Genomic DNA, 20,401 nt, shown 5'->3' on the forward strand with positions numbered 1-20,401 from the left:
TTTGTATATCCCCCCTCCCCCCCAAAAAATGCATTACAAAGGGAAAAAAACAACAACATCGACAAAGAACAAAGATCAACAACAACCAACCTTCTTGTCGGCCGAGTCCTCACTCTGGATGACTCTGGTTAGATGACGTTTCAAATGCATGCAACATAGAAACCGTTCCAGCGGAGAAAGCATGACTGGGGGCCCACGCCTGACAGATGTGAGTACGGGGGCTGGGCTGAATAGCTTGGTGAATGCTGCGTGTGATAAAATGGTTGGAACAGTAGCAGCCCAGGTTCTAGCAGTCATCGGTCGAGGTGGAGTGGTTGGTTGTTTCAGTCCAGTTCCGGACGGCCCTTGGGGAGTTTGCGTTGTCCTGGTTATGATTGATTAAGTACATTTGATTGATTGATTGATTGATTGATTGATTGATTGATTGATTGATTGATTGATTGATTGACTGATTGAAATGCGGTGAGACATACATTACCGTGTTTTCACCTAACGTTAAGAGAAAACAATCGCTCATTAGCGTAATTCTTTTGAACAGAGATATCTCGCCCAATTTTCCTCGAAAATTTGATTATAGAACAAGGGACCATATGTACTTTTTTCAAATCATAATTTCACAATCCTCCCCTTGCAGATATAAATTCGGCCACTTACGAAACTTTTTGCGTACAACTCAGAGGGCGCACTACAGTATCCGTGTGACATACATGTACATGTAGTGACAGTTCGATTTGTCCAGAAATGCCACGAAGAAATAGAATCGCATTTGAACACCGCGAAAGGATAGTCAGGGCTTTTGAAGATGTCAACGAAGACTATTTACTATTTACTAGTGAGGCAATTGAAGGATAAATCGTTCAGCGAATTTGATATTCTATCTTTCAAAAATAAATCTTATTATGGCTGTAATATTTGTCTCGCCGCATTAAAGATTGTTACCTTCACGGATATGGTTGCATAATAATGCAATTGAATGTTAGTTCTCATGCAAATTGTGTTATTGAAAGTCTTTTGTTGAAAACTGAATGTCGTAAAGTGTAAATGATTGTCGTTTCGTGACAACGAATTTTTTTTCGACCAAAATGAAAGTACATTTACCGTCAATGAATGTCAAATGAAGGTATTGTTTTTCTTTTGATGATTTTGAATGTTAATGCATATGCCAATGTTTTTCTTGAACCTTCCTTACGCGCAAATGAAGGTCATATTGGTGTTAATGAGAGTTTAATGACCATAATGAAAGAAACTTGGACACAAATGAATGTTTATTTTCTGTAAATGAACAGCAAAAGGTGTAGATAGTGAGTAGCGTAGCCACTAAGAGAACGGCATTCGTGACAGAACGCTTGTATACATTGTGTAAAAGCCCATTAAATAATTTTTATAATAAAAATCTTTGTTCTTATAGGTAATTTTTTTAGTTCTTTGGCACAGGAACTAAATATTTTACCAAAAGTTAAATTAACGCCATGGAGATTTCTCATGTTTTCTCAAACGCACCTGTACTTTGCAGCCTGGCCACTACCGGCGAACTGCGGAGACATGGGCCACGACCCTGGTGACGTAACAGGCATGTTGTGAGAGAGAGCTGGAGAGGACCCGCCTAATGCAGGAGACGGAGTGACAAACTGGTGACTAGTCGCCGGAGACGGCACTGGAAGACCGAGAGAGCCGGCAGGAGACTGGGCTAAGCCTTGAGCTGCTGCCGGAGAAGGCTGGAGAAGAGCTGAGAGTTGAGGAACTGTGATTTAGAAAATAGTTGCAAGTGTGCAAAAGACGAACACAAATGAGACACTAATTTCTCGTTTCACAAAATTCTCGTTTCACAAACTTCTCGTTTCACGAGCTTCTCGTTGCACGAACTTCTCGTTTCACGAACTTCTCTTTTATTTGCCACTGATCGTGGCTCTTGTGGCAACTTACTAACTACGACTGAATTCTCTTTCGCTAGGGAGAAATTAATGTTCATACTCTTAATTCGCCATTTCACCGTGGTCAAATCCTCGTTCACGTTGGAGAAGATTAATTCCTTCTTTATTTGCCACAAAAACCTCGTTTCAAATTCGAAACTGCTAAAACAACAGACCTAATTTGAATTCTGCAGCGTATTGTCTGTGCTCTTTAATTTAACAGCTTGCTTAATCATCAGAGAGAAATTAGTCTATTAGCGAAAATAATCAAGACGACAATACGTGACAAATTACATGCAGGAAGAAGTGAGGTAAACGAAAGCCACCGAGCAATAGACAAGCAAGCGTTCTCGAGCAACAAAAAAGAATATTGGATAGTGAAAAACTGTTAACGATCACATGTAGGAATGACAAAAAAAAACAAACAAACAATCACACAAACAAAACAAAACAAGGAAAAACAAAACGGAACAAAACAAAACCAAACAAAGAAGACCAAAGAAGCAGTAGAAATGTATGTTTTTATGCAAAACGCACAAACCCTACAGGGTACACGAAAGTTACTGGTCGAAAGAGTAGAAGAGTATCTTAATGGGAAGGGACATTCTGCAGTGATTTTTTTCCAGTTTGATTCAGTTTTCGTCACGCCACATGAATGAGTCGTTGCAAGAAACAATCAAAGTTTTGCTTCATTTATTGCCCCTAGAAAAAGATATCATTTGAGAAGTTACAAGGGTGTTGAACACGTGATTTCCAGCGATTTGTTCTACCGTTTACACGAAGCTGGTGACTCATCCACAGCCCGGGTTCAGAAGGACAAATGAATAAAGTAAGCAAAGAAATCAGAAGACGAAAGGAACAAGAAAATCTGCAAAGAGAATTGAAGATCACTGAAGAAAAGAGGCAATGTGCATGTTATTGGTATAAATCAATAAACAAAAGAAGATAAGCATGGATTGCTTAGCTTTAACCCTTTACCGGCTTTTTTAAGGCGCCATTTACTGTTAGACTAAAAACAAATTTACAATGCATATAATCAGAGCGTATTTATTAAAAATTAATTTAATCTACTGCCAACCAATTCCAAACGTCCTGAGCAAACTAACTCCTTGAAATTCAAAAGGACGTATCAGTAATCCAGTATTATCTTAGCATGTATTTACAACATTACCGTACCCAAACTAGAAATCTAGAGAATTATCCAATCACAACCGGGTACACTGTCCTGACATCCTGCGATATCAAGTCGGTCGGATTAAAATTTTCGAATTTGGGTAGGGTTTACAGTGGCGGATCCAGAACTTGAGATAAGGGAGGGGGTCGGTTTTGTTTTGCTTGACCCCCCACCCCCCCCCCCCCCCTTCCCTAGATCCGCCACTGGTTTAACCTTTAGATCTAGTTTGGTCCCTCCATGGATGTTTAAGTTGGATTCAGGGCTACCACAGACATCAATTTTCAAATTTCCCTAACTTTTTCCTGATAAAAATAAAATTTCCCTAACCAAATAAATACAAAATGTCACATACCCTGTATAGTAACGGGTTCTGGCCTCCCCTTACAGCCATGCTTTCCACCCAATTTATTAACACCAATACGTTTTCCACAATTTTTCTTCTTCTTTAAGGAAAAACATCGTTGAGATCACAGTCACCCCAAATGTTTCTTATAGCTTTCAGTGACATTAATTCACCCGCGTTAATTTTTTTTCAATTTTCCCTGACTTAAAATAAAATCCCCTGACTTTTCCCTGACCTTGAAGAATTTTTTCCCCTGACCAAACCACAACCTGACTAACAAACTCGGCTGGTACACTCACCTGGAGACCCAACACCGTAGATAGCTCCCGGACTGTTCACATTCGGCGAGGCAGAAAACGGCGAAGGAGCTTGGGGCGAGGTGCGTGGGATTATCGGTGACACAGTGAGATTAGCTCCGCTGGGCATCGGCTGCGGTGACGTAAACTGCGTATCAATGACAGGTGTGTCCGTTTCCATGGTGATAGGTGAGGGAGGTGCTTCGTCGTCCGCAGTGGAGGCATGTCGGGAAGTTATTCCACCGACTTTGGCGACTTCGTCCACGTAAAGTTGCAGAAAGGCCTTCAATGGAGGCAATCAGAAATTTTTGTGCAAAATATCAGTCAAATCTCGCTTATAAACGAGGAGTTGGAGTGATACTCTATTATTTAGGAACCGGCATAAATGCTAAGTGAAGAAAAGAAGGAATTACAGCAATAACAGTAGCAGGCGAAGGAATTTTTATGTTGGTTTTTTTTTTTTATAGGGCTTTGCTGATGCCATTTTTTTTAAAATTTTTCCTCATTAACATACGACTTTGCGCAGAGAAGGCATCATGATTCCAAACATTTCAAGAGCTTGTGAAACTTAGTAAATGGTGAAATGTTTGGCTCTTTGGTTGTAATATTCAAGGAGAAAAGGGTTTTCATAACCTGCACAATTTTTGGGTGGCAAAAGCGCTAAATGAAGTCATACATTCTTTGTAAAATTTTTAAAACCGCGTTGCACAAAAATAATTCAATACATCGGGCTCAAATTGGGACAGTTACTTGTGCTGTGTCATGTCAATAATCAGAACTGATATTTTTTGTAGTTTGATCAGAACGTGAATCGCTCATGCTAATGAGGCAAATATTGTAAACATAGATTCACATATACGCACCTTCAGGTTTTGAATTGAGGAAAACCCAGTTCTACTCTTGCTGGGGTCCACAATGCTGTATGAAGCATCTGGTAATACAAGACAAGTCGAGTGAACAGTTAGTAAGCGAAGGGTACAAAGTTATGAAAGCCACCAACCGTATATGGCTCCGGGTCTAACGACGCAACTTTTTGATGGCTTTCGTTTGAAAACTGGCCAATCAAATTACAAGAACTGTGAAATGTCCGCGGTCGTTATAACAGATTGCTAATAATATGCACAGAATAACCGCAAAGTGGTCCATCGACTCTACCAGCGTTAAACATCTATGAATGTGTTGTACAATAAAAATAAAACTTATCACGGATTTGGAAGCCCTCTTAATGGGGAGGCAACAGGTGTCTGTAGGGGAACAGTGTTTGTATGGGAATCCAATGGCAAATAATTTTCCTAAAACTTGAATTCTGAGCAATTTATGAATAGCAAAGTTCAGATATTGGGTGAAAGATTGCATTGACCAAATTTAACCGTGCCTATACAAGAGAAATTTACGTAAGACTTAACTCACCTCTTATAGCGACAAGATTCTTCGCTCGGAAGCGAACTTCTAGTGCATTACTTTGGGGAACATGTTAAGGAAGGGAAACTACCAACAAAGGGACCTAAATGAACCTTAACACTACAGAGACATGGCAAGTTTTTTTGAAAGGAAGAGAAAACTAAGGCGTTCAAAGGAAACAGTGAACATGTTACATGAGAGTAAATAAAACTTGCACACGTATACTTCTCGCTTTAAAACCCCTGAACAGTACTATTGATACCGGTGAATTTGTTGGGGCAACATCAATAACAAACAAAACAACAACAAAAAGAAATAAAAGCGAGAACTGAGGGAGTGGGGGGAAGCATACCATCCAGGGGTAGTCTCAACACTCGTAGTCAATTTATGCTACAGGCGCCGGTGCCACTGAGCTTTTTGGCTCCTACAATCAATTGGATAAGAACAGACTTACTTTGCTGTTACGGTCAATAAAAAAATGCATATTGTGAGAAAAAAAGAATTATAAAAAATAATGAGAAAAACTATTGAACGTCATCCATCTTGCACGAAATACAAAAATAATAAAAAAAAAACGTTAAAGGATACCAGTGTCTGTAAATGAGCAGCACAACTGTTGAAGATTGAGGTGCAATAGCAAGCTTCCGTAAAGCAATGAGAGGTTTCTGGTGAGCAGAAAAAAACAAAATAAATAAAATAAAACCCACAATTAGTCAAATTTGCAATTTGATCCCGTTGGTAAGATTAAAAGGGAGCTTAGCCAAGCTTAAAAAAGTAACCCTCGCGTTTTCATGTCGTCCGTATTGTAACCCGCTTAATCCTTGCCATTGTTAAACGCCCAACCAGCCTACGATGTATCATACGACAAGTGCTGTTCTATAAAATCAAACAATTTTTAACATCAGTGAGAGCGCGATGGCCTAACAGTAGCGCGCTTAACTCCGGATCGAGCAGTCGAAGTTCAAGCCCCGGTTGGGGACATTGAGTTGTTTTCTTGGGCAAGATACTTAAATCTCACAGTGCCTCTCTCCACCCAGGTGTACAATGGATAGTGGCGAATTTCAGTTATGCTGATGGTAACCCTGCGATGGACTAGCATACCATCCGGGGGAGTAGAAATACTGCCCGTTGCTTCATGCTACAGCAGACGGAGAAAAGCGCTAGACTGATGTGGGACTGGGTTCCAACACAGACATTACAAATCTTTGAGCATCTCTGTACCACATTTAGTCGTCATTATTCTTCTTGTACTTACGTGGACATGAATGCCAAGGATGGGTTTAGTACTGAGCTTTGCTATGGCAGACAGAGGTCGGAACGTTTCGTGGAGGATCTGGAGAAGAAAAACAAAACACGAAACAAAATAAAACCTTTCAAGTTGATTACCTTCGCTAACATAGCGTCCACCCAAAAAGTATAATTCCAGCTGGCTTTTAGGCTTACCAGATGGTTAACCAGCTGGCTAACTCAGGGATTACGGTGTTGTAAACGGCAGCTAGCGGTCAAAGTCGTGGGCTAGATCGTGAATCCGGGAGCGACCAACGCCCGGAAAAATAAATTTTATTATTTCATTTATTTGACGGCCGCATACCATTTTTTTAGAGTGTGTCTCTGTTTGCTTGATGGTTGCTTTCTTTCTTTCTTTCGTTTGTTTGTTTTGTTTTGCTTTGTTTGTTTGTTGTTGTTTTTGATTTTTTACAAAAAAAAAATCGTTAAGTTTGGCGTATTTTTAATGAGAAGGCATTATGCAGTTATCTTGTGCGCAAAATTCCTTCTAAATAAAAACCAGGCAGTTTCGCTTTGGATGTGCATGTTTCTGCTTGTAGCCCACTATAAAACAGTCCGTTGAATAAACACAAGCTTAAGACTAGCGCTTGTTACTATTATTATAAAGTGAATCGAGACAGCTTCTGAAAGATCAGTTGAAACTGTGGCAGTACCTGTACAGTGTATGGAAGATTCTGGTGATTGTTAAACTCTTGTTGAAGAAGTCTGGACGTGAGGCACTGAGGATTTGCACTCAGATTCGAGCCACAATAACCAAATGTTAAAACGAACTGCGACTGCTCCACAGACCATTCAAAAGTAACCTTTAAAGTAAAACGAAAAATTAACGCATGGGTTAGAAATGACAATCTACTTTGGAAATACCTTATTTTCTCCATTAAACGCCGGGCCTGACGTCTCTCCAAGGCGGAATGAAATAAGCCCCTCAAACGTTTATACGAGATGTCACAGCGTCTACGCATAATGCCACATTATATGGCAGCCACAAGTTGTGGGAACAAATCCTTGCTTAAGAAACACTGAGCTTTGCAGTAATTTCTTCTTTTTTACAGTCGAGCGTCTTTAATACGGAAACTAAAGAGGCAGACCTCAGTGTTCTTATTATAGAGGTGACCTATTACAGAGGAAGAGATTTTATGATTCCTGGTTTCGCTATAGAGATGTATGTATTGCGGCAGTGTCCGTAAGGTGAGGTCTGACTGTAGTACGGCCTCCTTTGTAATAAGGACACTCAGATCTGCCCCTTTAGTGTCGACTGTGCCGCTTCTACAGTTTGAAGAATGGTGAACATAAAGTTATGTGTCATTCTCGCGCTCAATCCTTCCTCTCTTCGTCAAATGTCTGCAATTCCCAACAGAAGAGTTCAGTGGTACCGACGAAACTGAACAAAGATTCATGCAGTGTCTCTTCAGGAGCCTGGGAACGACACTGTATCTCTGACTAGTTCAAACCAGAGCAGAAAAATTCAAAACCGATCAACAACCAATTAAATATTTTACCCAGATTTTAACAGTTGACTTCCTTTCTCGAATTAAGCTAGCATTGCATGTACTGTAAGGGACTAAGAGAAGTTTTCAGAGTATTATCATTTCAGCACGCATTACTTACCAAGCTTTGTTTATCGGGGTCGTACTGCAGTGTCAGCTGTTTGTAGTTGTAAGAATAAACACGACACATGTGACGAAAATGGCTTTGTGTGTCTGATAGAGACACAACAAAGAAAATAAGTCATTCATGTATTATTCACAAACTGACTCACTGTATTGCACATAAACATATGAAACGAGCGAACGAACGAGCGAACTAAAACGAAGAAGCGAACGAGCGAACAAGCAAACGAGGAAACTAACAAGGTACGAACGAGCGAACGAGCGGACGAGGATCCAAGTGAAAAGAATAAGCTAATGGCGATTTACCTTTGAGATAAGCATCTAGTTCCACAGCATGCCGATAGAGCTTGCACACGCTACACCAGTCATTCAACATTTTCGTCACCACCGATTCCGCCCAGTCACTTTCACCATCCCCTCCCTTGTCGCCAACAACACTGGTCCTCTCCCCCTCCTGAATCCTATACTCAAAGAACACATGCCGGGTGGGGCCCTTCTCTTTGGCGGACACTCCCTCCAGTGGGCAGTTATCCATGATCATTTCCAGTAGACAGGTGCGTTGTGACTCATCAGGGAGTCGCAACACACAGTCGAGGACGCTTGGCTGAAGGGAGGACACTAAGGCAGGGTCACAGTCCTTCGGAAGGGGTAGGTTGGACAGTCTAACGGCAAGGCCCACTCCAGCCTCTGAAGTGAGATCTTGGTAGATGATCCTGTGTCGACTCAGCTAACAAACAACCAAACAAAAGATTTAACGACCTCTTTCGTGCGAAGTCCGAAAGAATATTGAGCGCAGTACTTCAAGTAAGCGAAGTTTCTTATTGAAAACGCGTGCATCAAATTTCACTACTCTTATGAATATGGTCTTCTCATTGTTCACCTATTTGTTAATATTAGCCTTATTGCTGCAGTTAACTGAATCTTGATAACTTCGCACTTTCCCATCGGAACCGCTTGTTTTCTTTTTATTACCAAGTTGGACGAAAATGGAGGAAAGAGGCGGGGATAGTCAATTAAAAAAAACACTCACGGAGTTCTAGCGGTAATTTGTTCTTTCTAAAACCGTTGCAACAACTTGCTCAGGTTTTGTTTTAACGTTGTAGGACAGGTTTCGTGAAAGATGACATCGTATCAGAGCGCCTTACATCATTGCGTATTTACCTCTTCGCGGATCTGAATGAAAGGTATTCTTGCGTGACAAATAGCGACAACGTGCCCCATGGTAGGGTGGTAAGAGGAGTTATTTCTTCCTTCATTTAAAACGTCATTTAGTGTCTTCTGTCTCTTGTTACTCTGGTAATCTTCGTCTGGAGCCTCGACCTTCAAAAACAACAGCAAAGTGATGTCAATTGACACCCTATTTATTTTCAACAGGTGGAAGAGACATTCGGATCTACTAGAATCCAACGAATTTGATTTTCAAAGTCTTACAGTTAGAATATGTAAATGTAGTTTTGCACATCTCACGGCCTCGATTGAAAGGTGTCAAACAACCACCGTAATTTAATTGACCAAAAGAAGCCTTTATCTTCAAACCAATCCGCAGCAAAATACAATGAAATGTAAACGGAATTTAATCACCGAAGTCTTTCAGCCAACAAAAGGAAAAAAAAATCTTACTTTTATTAACGTAATAAAAGAGTCATTTCACTTAAATACCACAAAGCAACAAGAAAAACTGTATTTTGAAGCTACAACAGGCACAATCTGCCTGTAGGATCTGTGCTTACCTTTCGTTTCCTTTGCGTCCCTTCTTCTCTGGAAGTTGGAAAACCTGCTTGACAAATGCAAAGAGTGCAAATGAACTGTGCTATCATCTTACCAAGCGCGCGAACAAGGATTACAAAAAAACAAACATGGCTTCGAAATTCTTACAATTTTGTTAACATTGTAATGTATTTCTTTAAAAAACGTTTAAAACAGATCTAAAAAAGTAAAATTGTCTCTAAATTTTCGACCGCCTTCTACGGTCTTCTTCAGAGAATGATGATTTCGCGCGATTCACAGAATTTTAATAAGCTGGGACGTTATTGTTCGTTGCCCCCTAGGGAGGCAACCAGTGGCGCGTAAACCCTTGGGAAGGGTGCTCTTTCATTTACGGAGTTTTTGTCTAAGAAAGAGTGCAAGGATTCCAGAAACAGTCTTTTGTTCTTGCCGCTCACACCTGTTTCAAGAATGTTGGCGTAACTAGGATGTATATCGTGGCCGGTTTCCGCATGCTGTTTAATTGCGGAATTGACATTTCCATTGGTTCCGGGCTTGTGTTCGGCCCCCCGAGATTTCCATTTTCTTCTGCTTTCCCCGACATACGTGAAAGAACATGTCCTACAAGTCATTTTGCACACAATGCCTTTCAATGTATTCAGCCTGCTAACAGTTGGGATTCTCAACTGAAAAAGTGATGTTATGTTGAATTAAACTATTTGTTCCTTCTATTTGAGAGGCACGCCTTTGAGAGGCACGCCTTTGTAAACCATTTTTATACAAGTTACCTTCAATCGGTGTCCCAGCAAAATCAGTCATCTTCTGAGGATCCAAGGTCACAATATGACCAGCCGTCAAGAAAAAAGCTCGCCTTTTCTGATTGGTTTCACGCGCGGCGTTCCGAGCTCCATCACAGCTCTGCCTTGCACGGCCTTGGCTCTGTCGACCTTCCTTCTTCACCTCAACCCGTTTGGGTTTCTGGTCTCCACTGGCCGAGTCAGCTGATGTGGTTGCTTCACTTGTGTCATCTCCAAATGAGGGTTTGACTTTCAAGAGGTGAAACTTGGTGGTAACCTCTTCGGAGTCATTATTACACCGCACTTCAACCACCTAGGGTACAGTCAAAATGAAACACGATAATTTATTATATGTCTTCGAACTTCACAGAGACGCTCACAATTCGTATCAACTATATTTTGCGTGTTTATGGACCACGACTCCGTCTCGGCCAATAAACACGTACACAAGAGGTTGGCAAATACCCACCTATCTTGACCTTACGCTTGGTCACTAACCCATATATATATTTCTGGGTCACTCCTTATTCTAGGGAAAACGCCAAGTTTCAATTTCGGCTTTGGAAAGAAAACCAATACTCAAAATTCGCTGACAAGCATTTGCTGAGCAAAACAAAATGCCCTTTTAACGTAAAAAAAAAAAAACAAAAAAAAACGTAGAGACTTACATGTAAGTTCAGTTTACGAATCTACTCAAGTGTTCTGAAATCTCCGTGTGCAGTAGTCTGGAAACGACCACTATGACCTCGTGAAAACGAAGGGAAATTCTGTTCACACTGCTTTTGAAAATTGAAACATAACTATGAAATTTCATCCAAAAGTGAAAAGCAGTGTCTGATTTTGTTTTTCGAAAAACGAAAATGAAAGTAAAGTAGATACGTCAATTTCATTATTTTATTATTTTTTTTTTTTTACAAAATGGCTCCAAAATGAATGGATTTGTGATCAGTTCACGAAATTGTGTTTAATTCAAAATAATACTCCGGAATCTTGTGCTTGAATCACTTTTAACAAACTCATTAACAATTCATCAAGTTTGAACAAAGGAAATCATGACCGTGACGGTGTTTGGATATCTGATCTTAATTAGCATAGATTTTTACGATTTTATTTCTCCGTTTTCTCCTTAGTTTTCGTTTTGATTGAGAAGATGTATCAAACACTCAAGACAGTGTTTGACCACATTTCCAAACACCTCGAAGATCGTCAAAAATACTCCGCTGCGCGTCGTATTTTCAACTCTCTTCTCGGTGTTTGGAAATGTGGTCAAACACGGTCTTTCGCGTTTGATATATTACTTAACAAACTATTAATGTAAGCTTTACTGTTTAAAATTAAAGCTTTTGTGACTCGTGGAAACAGGACACACCAGCCCCGTAAATAACCAACTTGTGAATACTGACCAAACAGTATAATGGATGGCGTCGGAACTGGATGAACAATCTGTGTTTACTGAGCTGGGATAACTTGTGATCGGCCAAGTTGACAACTGGTAAAGACAGCGAGGCTATCACAGGTAGCTGAACAGTAGACTTCAGATATCTCTTTACACACAACTGACACCTGTTCAGACACAGAAAAGGAAGCAAGCAGCACTGCTCAAGGTAAGTGAAGATGATTTTGCCTGCGTGGTTTAACCACCTAGTGGAAAGTCTTTCTTACAAAGAAGTTCAGTTCAAATGGTTTTGCCCGCCTGTGAAAACCAGTTGCTCTCTTGCTGAAAACATTAATAAAACCACTGCAAGGTTGGAAACTTAAAATTGCTACAACTTTGATTCAATCTTTGGCCGTCTTTTTGAGTCGAAAAAAGACGCACAGAGTGGTTTCTTAATTAGCGCACTTGGAGAAATTTTAAACTAAAAGGTACATGTGCATGTCATACCTTGCATCTCTTAACAGAGTAAGAAACTGATCCAGGTTGGAGTTCAGTGTGTTTTCCAGCTCTGAACAAACCGTATTTTCTGCGAAGAAAGATAACACCCCATCATTTGAATACCAAGGTAGATATCGCTATATGCACAACGTAGCTTTCATTTTGTAACAATAATATCAGTCATAAAAATCTAGAACTTAGACATGTAGGTAGGTTAAGTCTGCGTATGAGCCAAGTGGCCCATCAGGTCCATCACAAGGTTACCCCCCAGCATTAAATTCGCCGATACCCATCTGTACACCTGAGTGGAGAGAGGCACTGTGAGAGTAAAGTGTCTTGCCCAAGAACACAACACAATGTCCCCAGCCACGGAAGGAATCCGGACCGCTTGATCCAGAATAGCGCACTAACTATGAGACCACGCCTCCAGAACTTGAACATTTACAGGAAAAAGATAAAAGTACCAAAAACTCTGAACGCACCTTCACCATTGCCCAAGGACACCTGGAAAATGCCATTCCTTTTGCCAACTGTGATTATTATGATCTCTGCAGGGGTGGGGGTGCGTGATACTTGAATGGCGAGACTTGGACAAAAGTCATCCATTGTCACTGAAATATTACACGCATAGAAAGTTAAAATAACGGGAAAACGTTTTAGTGACTAGCAGACGGTGTGATAAACATTCTATGCAAGATCTCACTTTCATTACCTTTATGGACATTCAAGAAATCTATAAGACAAATTAGCTGTAGAAAATACCTTTTGACTTCAAGGATGAGTCCTGAGTTAAAATCTGCGACAATTCCTTTAATAAAAACAACAAATTCATTGCAGACATATTTAAAGATCCTGCAGGGTATATAAAGCATTTTTTCTATTGATAACCCTGTTAATATATGTATAACAATATGATCTTAGTCTCCAGAAGAAAGTGACCAATGAAACTGGCAGAAGAATTAAATAATAATTCCAGTGATGATAACAAAAGCCCATCTTTGTAAACCAAAGAATATTTATTAATAAAAAGTTCTAAGAGCAGTATCTAGAATGATGTTAGAGCAGTAATTCATCTACTACATGTTGGTTTAGGACTATAGGTTTTTAGTTTCTTGTACCAATATTTCTATTTAAACAGGGCTTCAAATAGCGGCCGTTCAATGGATAATGTCCGGTCAAAAATAGGCTTTGTCCGGTCAAATCCTTAGATGGCCGGACTATTTGTCCGGTCGTTTACGCTGGTAAGGAAAAAATGCAGAGTTTCAAGTTTTAAATATTTAAAGGTTCAATATTATTGGCGTTTGTGAAAAAGGAGGGGAAAAAGGCGGATATTTAACAAACCAGACAAAGAACTTTTAATAAATGATTCGTAATAGTCATAAAATTTCCGGCTATCGTTGCAAATTTTTGCACAAAAGTGATTACTGATTTTGCTGTACCATGCGTTCCACTTTTCCTGCATTGAGGTCGATCCTCATGTACAATAAATGCTTTGAAAATTTACTTGTTTCATATTTCAACATCATGTGAAGAGGGGAGGGGGCACTTTTATAGCGATAAGACGTAATCGATGTTTGTCCGGCCAAAAATGGGATATGTCCGAGCAAAAAATAGGTTTGACCGCACAATTTGACCGGCGCCAGCCGGGAAATTATTTGAAGCCCTGTTAAATTTCTATTGTTTATGAATATGTTAATCTAACTTGCGACTTTTAATCAGTTTTAGATAATTAGTGGAGTTAATGGCACTCCATACATGAGTTTTCATTCTAATTCTAATTTTAAGTAATATGACCACCAGTGGGGCCACCGAATTATCATGACATGACTTTTATATATGAGAGGGTGGCAAAGATGAAGGGTTCTTAGTGGGGAAAAATAGGCAATCCAATGAAGAAAAAAAGGTAACCGTATTTTAAAGCACATTTTTTCCCCTTGCTTTGTTTTCCTGTACCTTTAGCTTGATGTTAGACTGAGCCTTTATGGTGTGTGTAAGAAGCTTCTCAATGTAGAGATCACCAGGCTGGTCAAGAGAAACAGCACACAAATGAGATTTAAAAAATGCACAAATAAAGCTCACTAAAATTAATCTCAGAATTTTTGTTGTTATTGCCCTTGTTGCTGTTGTTGTAGTTGTTTTTTTCTCAATTGAAAATAAAAAGGGAGATAACAGTCATTTTTCCCCCTTTTCCCTTCGCATTTTGAATACACAGTTACAGAGAATGCCACAGTGAAGATTTGCTAGTCTCTAGACTTTCTGAAAATCTGTTTTCATTCACTCTGGTTGTCATTCTCAATCCACGCTAAGATGTAGACTTCTAACAAGTCTAACACATCTCTTGCACTGATCTATGATCAGCTTGCTGCACTTCTGATGAAGTAGTCCAGGTTTGAGCCCTGGCCGGGGTCATTGTGTTGTGTTCTCTGGCAAGACACTTCACTCTCACAGTGTCTCTCTCCACCCAGGCATATTCATGGGAACTGATGAATTTAATGCTGGCGTTTAAATATCGTGATTTACTAGAATCCCATCCAGGGAGGAGTAAAAAGCTAACAGGTCTATACTTCCTTAATGCTGAGGCAAGCAGTATATTAAGCTTTGACAGGATGCGTCACTCTGGCCGATGAAGACTTTATGCTTTACCTAATAACACAATACTGTGACCTGAGCCAGAGCTTAAAGCCTGAATTCAGTGATATTTTCTCAAATCCAGTTGAGACATTGAGCATTAAGCAGCACACCTTCCTGTAAACAGGTCCATAAATAATGTTTTTTCCCATCATGTCTTTTTCCACCTTATTGTGAAATAAAACCATCATATAGCACAGACCTAGGTCAGATCTTGTAATTCAATATAGGTTGTGCTTTTACTTACAGTTACTTTAGAGATGCTCTCTACAGTGCACTCGTAAGGGAGGGGTGGAGAGTGTTGAACACAAAGGTAGGTTGGATTCTCGGTGGCATCTCCACAGATTGTTATTTTATGAGCTGTGGCAAAATGAAAACAGTTTAGAGTGAGTTTGTACCTTATTACCCACACACTAGGTAATAAAGAAAACAGTTAAACAATGAGAAAAAAAAACAAAAAAGCAAAACAAAAACAATTTTACATATCTTTAATTATCTTTCATTATTACTAAGTAATAAAACTATGAGTAGCCCCTCTTTCTCTTAGTCTGTTGTGCATGGCGCAAAAGAAAACCACAAGAAAACAATAACATGGATGCACAAAATCTCGGGGTCAAGGGGGAACCTTTTTCCTTGCAGTTTATTTTATGGCCAAGCTTAATGGACTATGTGAAAGAGGCACTACTTGTAGTCTACTTAGAAATAATATTACATAATTTAAAAGTTGAGCAACAGTGAGTCTTGCCTGTTTGCTGGCCTTGTTGTACAGTACTCCTTGTTCTATTAATCAAAGAAACAATGAGAATATTAGCAAATAGTATGTGTTCATGCATGTGTAAATCCTAGGCTCATAAGTAAATTACAATGTACTTGCTGAACAAAATAAACCACAAATCATGCACACAGAAAGACACTGAATAGCATGTACCAGTTAGTAAAATGGACCATCAAGAAAAGAAAAAGAAGAAGGAAAAAGAAAAGAAGAAAAAGAAAAAAATAGACAAAAGAAAAATTGTAACCCTCAGACGTTTCTCAACACCTGCTGATAATAACTATGAGGTAGCATTGCGGAATGTCTGAGGAATTATAATAATAATAATTATTATTATTAATAATCCTTTAAGAGGAAAATTAAGGAAATGAGAGGGAGGCCCCTCCTTTTTCTTTAACCTGCTCTTGCTTACCCTCTTTGCCCCAGTTTTCTGAGAATGGATAATGAATAAAGAATGGATAATTATAATTATACTCCAGATCCATTAAATATTCACAGTGTGTTTTTTTTTTATAATGGACAGTGTAAGCCACCTGTTGAAAATTTGGGTTCAATTCGCACCATGCCCCTCTACAGAAGTGCAGATGCTGTGTTTAATGCAAAATGTTTCAATCAAATCATAGTTATGCATACATGTACATGTATGTTGGGTTTCAATTTTACCTTTCCTTCTCCTAATGTGCCGTAATAATTTAAATATACTAAATAATGTATATATGAAACAAGGGAAAACATCAAATTGCAAGCACATGCAGAATCATTTGGGTTCATACGCTCACTGACAGATAATTATCATCACCTCCAATATGAAATAACAAGCTTCTTCCCAACCGCATACTCTTCAACTCGAACATTGTCTCCCCATCGTTCAGTTATCAGTTGTTTAGCCTGAAATGTTGTATAGTGTTTCAACATGCAGCGATTAAAAGTACCAAAATAATAAATTCATATTTTGATGATAGATGCAGATGACGCTGTCATTTATAATTACAGTAATGGCAAGTTACTTTCTAGCAACAATACTGGACAACAAAAAGAACTTGATTTGCACATACAATGATATTGCACATTCAACTAATTTCCAGGAAAAGTTACCACCAGTATGTTACATTACGTCACCCTTAAGTTGCAACATCACAAGAGCAACTGATGCAACTGACCTGAAAGTGAAGAACTTGCAACTGAAGAGAAAGGCAAAATGAATCTACAAATGTTGTTAAGGGATTGCACAAAGAAAGAAAATTGAGAGTGATTCTTAGCAAAAGACAAGAATGTACGTAATGTACCAAGAGATTACTGCAAGTGACTTAAATTTCCCCAAAATGTCTCTTCTTATTCCCCAAAATGGACAACCAAAGAACCTGTTCATTAAACCTTAGTTATCATAATGATTGTACTGTTCATATATGCATGTACCACGTACAGTGCACATTAATATTGTATGTAGACGTCTACAGACACTGTAGTTGTGTCTAAATAAAAAAAAATACCCATGGCAAAAACTTCAAGAAATATTATATAGATCATTGTCATTTGATGTCATCAAATTCCAAAATCCAAAACTAAAGAGCCACTAAAGTTTTTATCCTCATGAGGCATGAGAGGATCTAAAGTAATTTTTATATCTGTGTACAACTTTCCAGCTCAATAGCATGCTTAGTCTGGAAACCAGGGTGTTGCACACTACTTTAATCATGCGAAAACAACAGTACTACTAAACTATGTTAACAAAACGGTTCTCCTGGACTGTCGTTTCTTACTATCTTGTTTTTCCTCGTGGGATCCTTTTTCTTAATCTCATAATAATCACTTAGGCTAGTCCCAGTTACTCTCGTCTTTTTAGTTAGTCCCAGTTACACTTGTCCTGCTTGCTACAAGGGCAGTTTGAAGTTCTGAGTTATGGTGGTGCATGACATACCGCTCCAATCGCGTTTGTGTAAAAATATACACTTGTATAGTGATTTTTAGTCTTTTTAAGGAGTTAAAGTGTTAGGAAAAGTGCTTGTGTAAAGATTTGTTGGTTCAGTTCAGATAATCAGTCACCTAGATAGCCAAAGTAAGTTCCAGATGTTTACACTATTTTCCTGCCGCCATGTTGCTGGAGAACAGAGCTCCACCAACATGGCAGCTCCATACTGGGCTCTGTAAATTTGCGCAAAGCATTTTGACGAATATCTGAAATTTGGGCAAACACAGAGACCTAAAACGTGGAGAAATGTCTTCTTTACCTTTAGACCTCCTATAACATTACATTTTCTTGACTTTATTGACTGAATAGTTTTTGATTTATTTTTTCATTGCGTGTTAGTGAAAACCATCTATACTTGATACAACTTCTTGTAAGACTTACAGTAATATTGCATATATGACTACATAACTGCAAGTTATGAAAACAAAAAGAACACCAACAATAACAACAAATACATGTAGTCTCATAACTGCACTGCCCTTTACCTGAAAGAGCTGGTAAGTCCAGAACTCAGGAATTCCCATATTTTATTCAACTTCATAATCAATGACAGAAAAGTTGAGAGAAAAGAAAAGAAAAACAAAACTATAGATGGCTCTAAGTTCATGACGCCTTTTCTTTAAATAACTTTCAATTTGTTTATACACAATGTAAGAAATGTGGCAACAACAAAACAAAGGATACGCAAACACTTGTACAAATCAACCAGTGGACTCTCTTCAGCAAATAGTCGTGATTGCACAAGTTGATGAATGTATTGGACCTGTAGTGAAAACGTAATGTATTTGATTGTACAGACAGGTTTATGACATGCTGTACATTAGGTTATAAAATTTCAGCTGATAAAGATTCGGAGTACCAGTACAGGTAAAATTAACTCATTCAATTATTATTACCTGTGCAAGTTAACTGCCACCTTACCTGAAGGGCATGGACAAGTGACTTCCCATCTGTTAACAAAAAAGCCACCAGTTTATTACAGTTTAGTTAAAACATAAAAAATAATGTTATCACTTTCACTTAACCCTTGAATGTACAAGCTAACTCATTCCCCCCACCCCCTCTTGGTTTTTGTTCTGTTAAGGCAGAGCAAAATAAATTTACATTGATTAGATAGCTCTGAGCTTGCTCTACAAGTTGATACCATTTTTGTTGGTAATGATGTCATTTGACCTGCCACCTTGGATCTGCCATCTTTGATTTCATTATTTTTTTTAAAAAAATCAAGAATGCTTGACTGCAGAATGTTTATGAAATATACAGATTCATGAATCTCTGTTATTTCATGAGGAAAACTGGAAGAATTACCTCAAAAAAAGCTAATTTTTGGTCAGACCTACATGGAATTTGATGGCTGGCAAAGTCAAAAATGATGGACACACAATAGACATGTCAAACTTTCCACAGAGAATGAAGAAACAGCTACTGAAAGTTTCAGCCCCTTAGGATAAATTGTCTTTTCAAAAGTTTGAAAAAACCTTATGGGGGGGGTTCCCCGTTCCTTGTACGTCTGAGGGTTAAACTGTATAATAATTATTGTCAAAAACTCTTCTTACAAAAACTTGAAGAAACTGACATCATGTATCAATTGAAACAGCATTCAAAGGTTACAAGTAAGCATTTTGTTGGAGACATTAGAGTGAAAATGTACCTCAGATATGTACATGGTTACATGTACATGTACATAAAAAATCTGACTAAAGGCAGACAAGACCTTGGGGTTAGAGCAACAATGGCAGAGTGACGAGAGTGCTAGTCTCTCACCAATGTGGCCCAGGTTTAATTCCAGCCTGGTACATGTACCAAATGTGGCTTAAGAGTCTTGTTGGTGTTTAGTTGCCTTGCTCCAAGGGTGTTTTCCTACCTCCTGAAAGCAACACTTCCAAATTGTATTCCATCATGAAACTAGGCAAAGTTAATATTGCTTTCTCTCTAAATATAATTTACTTAACATTTATCTGTTTCTTCCTGCTTAAAAATAAAGAGAAAATAACAAAATAACCAAGTTATTGCTTTGCAATTTATCGGCAAATGTGCATGTACCTCCACTTTCCATATCCTGAACCAAGAAGTCAATGGATAAAACCCTCCACGGAATGGAAGCTTCATCGCCCATGAGAGTCAACATCACCTGTACAAGTTTTAGAAGGAAAACAAGAGTCCATAATGCAGTGAAGAAGTTCTTGATATCTGATTGATTAACTGATTGATTGGTTGATTGATTGATTGATTGATTGATTGATTGACAGATTGATTGATTGACTGATTGATTGAATAACTTACTGAGTGACTGTCTGATTATCTGACTGACCATTTGACTGACTGACTGACTTACTGCAGGACTGACTGACTGACTGACCGACCGACCGACTGACCGACCGACCAACTGACTGACTGACTGAATGACTGATTATCCAACTGACCAACCAACTGACTGACTGACTGTTGAATTACTGACTGCTTGAATGTCCTTGCCTATTGATTTCAAGACAGAGATAAAGACTAAATAAATACAATACATAATAGTTGTATAATAGCATTTACCTCAAATTCATGTTCAACTCTGAACTTGACTCTTCCATCAGCTTTAAGAAAAGATACTGTCTCAGTCACACATTGTATGCAATGATCAACTTA

The 20,401-nt window shown here is 38.8% G+C and overlaps 1 protein-coding gene across 4 annotated transcripts in view; it reads right to left on the reverse strand.

Annotated features, from left to right (window-relative positions):
• Window positions 1-20,401, reverse strand: part of LOC110043769 (mediator of RNA polymerase II transcription subunit 14-like) — a 31,221-nt gene that overhangs the window by 5,676 nt on the left and 5,144 nt on the right. Inside the window, exons 7-32 of one of the 4 annotated variants that reach the window (XM_089293072.1) lie at window positions 20,309-20,349; window positions 19,808-19,895; window positions 18,686-18,714; window positions 18,449-18,527; window positions 16,963-16,999; window positions 16,595-16,690; window positions 15,769-15,803; window positions 15,271-15,383; window positions 14,349-14,417; window positions 13,158-13,203; window positions 12,878-13,006; window positions 12,405-12,483; window positions 11,926-12,085; window positions 10,514-10,835; window positions 9,752-9,795; window positions 9,183-9,341; window positions 8,328-8,748; window positions 8,020-8,111; window positions 7,065-7,214; window positions 6,380-6,457; window positions 5,713-5,789; window positions 5,134-5,183; window positions 4,587-4,654; window positions 3,727-4,006; window positions 1,501-1,741; window positions 91-364 (exon numbers count right to left, since the gene is read on the reverse strand). In XM_089293072.1, coding sequence (XP_089149198.1) covers window positions 91-364; window positions 1,501-1,741; window positions 3,727-4,006; window positions 4,587-4,654; window positions 5,134-5,183; window positions 5,713-5,789; window positions 6,380-6,457; window positions 7,065-7,214; window positions 8,020-8,111; window positions 8,328-8,748; window positions 9,183-9,341; window positions 9,752-9,795; window positions 10,514-10,835; window positions 11,926-12,085; window positions 12,405-12,483; window positions 12,878-13,006; window positions 13,158-13,203; window positions 14,349-14,417; window positions 15,271-15,383; window positions 15,769-15,803; window positions 16,595-16,690; window positions 16,963-16,999; window positions 18,449-18,527; window positions 18,686-18,714; window positions 19,808-19,895; window positions 20,309-20,349 — 3,257 coding nt within the window. Of the gene's footprint in view, window positions 1-90; window positions 365-1,500; window positions 1,742-3,726; window positions 4,007-4,586; window positions 4,655-5,133; window positions 5,184-5,712; window positions 5,790-6,379; window positions 6,458-7,064; window positions 7,215-8,019; window positions 8,112-8,327; window positions 8,749-9,182; window positions 9,342-9,751; window positions 9,796-10,513; window positions 10,836-11,925; window positions 12,086-12,404; window positions 12,484-12,877; window positions 13,007-13,157; window positions 13,204-14,348; window positions 14,418-15,270; window positions 15,384-15,768; window positions 15,804-16,594; window positions 16,691-16,955; window positions 17,000-18,448; window positions 18,528-18,685; window positions 18,715-19,807; window positions 19,896-20,308; window positions 20,350-20,401 lie in introns of all 4 variants that reach the window. The other 3 variants (XM_089293074.1, XM_089293073.1, XM_089293071.1) reach the window with 3 other exon arrangements.

This window comes from Orbicella faveolata, unplaced genomic scaffold (genome assembly GCF_042242905.1).
Source record: "Orbicella faveolata isolate gen_17 unplaced genomic scaffold, um_ofav_v1 contig_25, whole genome shotgun sequence".
In the NCBI taxonomy this organism is placed as follows: Eukaryota; Metazoa; Cnidaria; class Anthozoa; order Scleractinia; family Merulinidae; genus Orbicella; species Orbicella faveolata.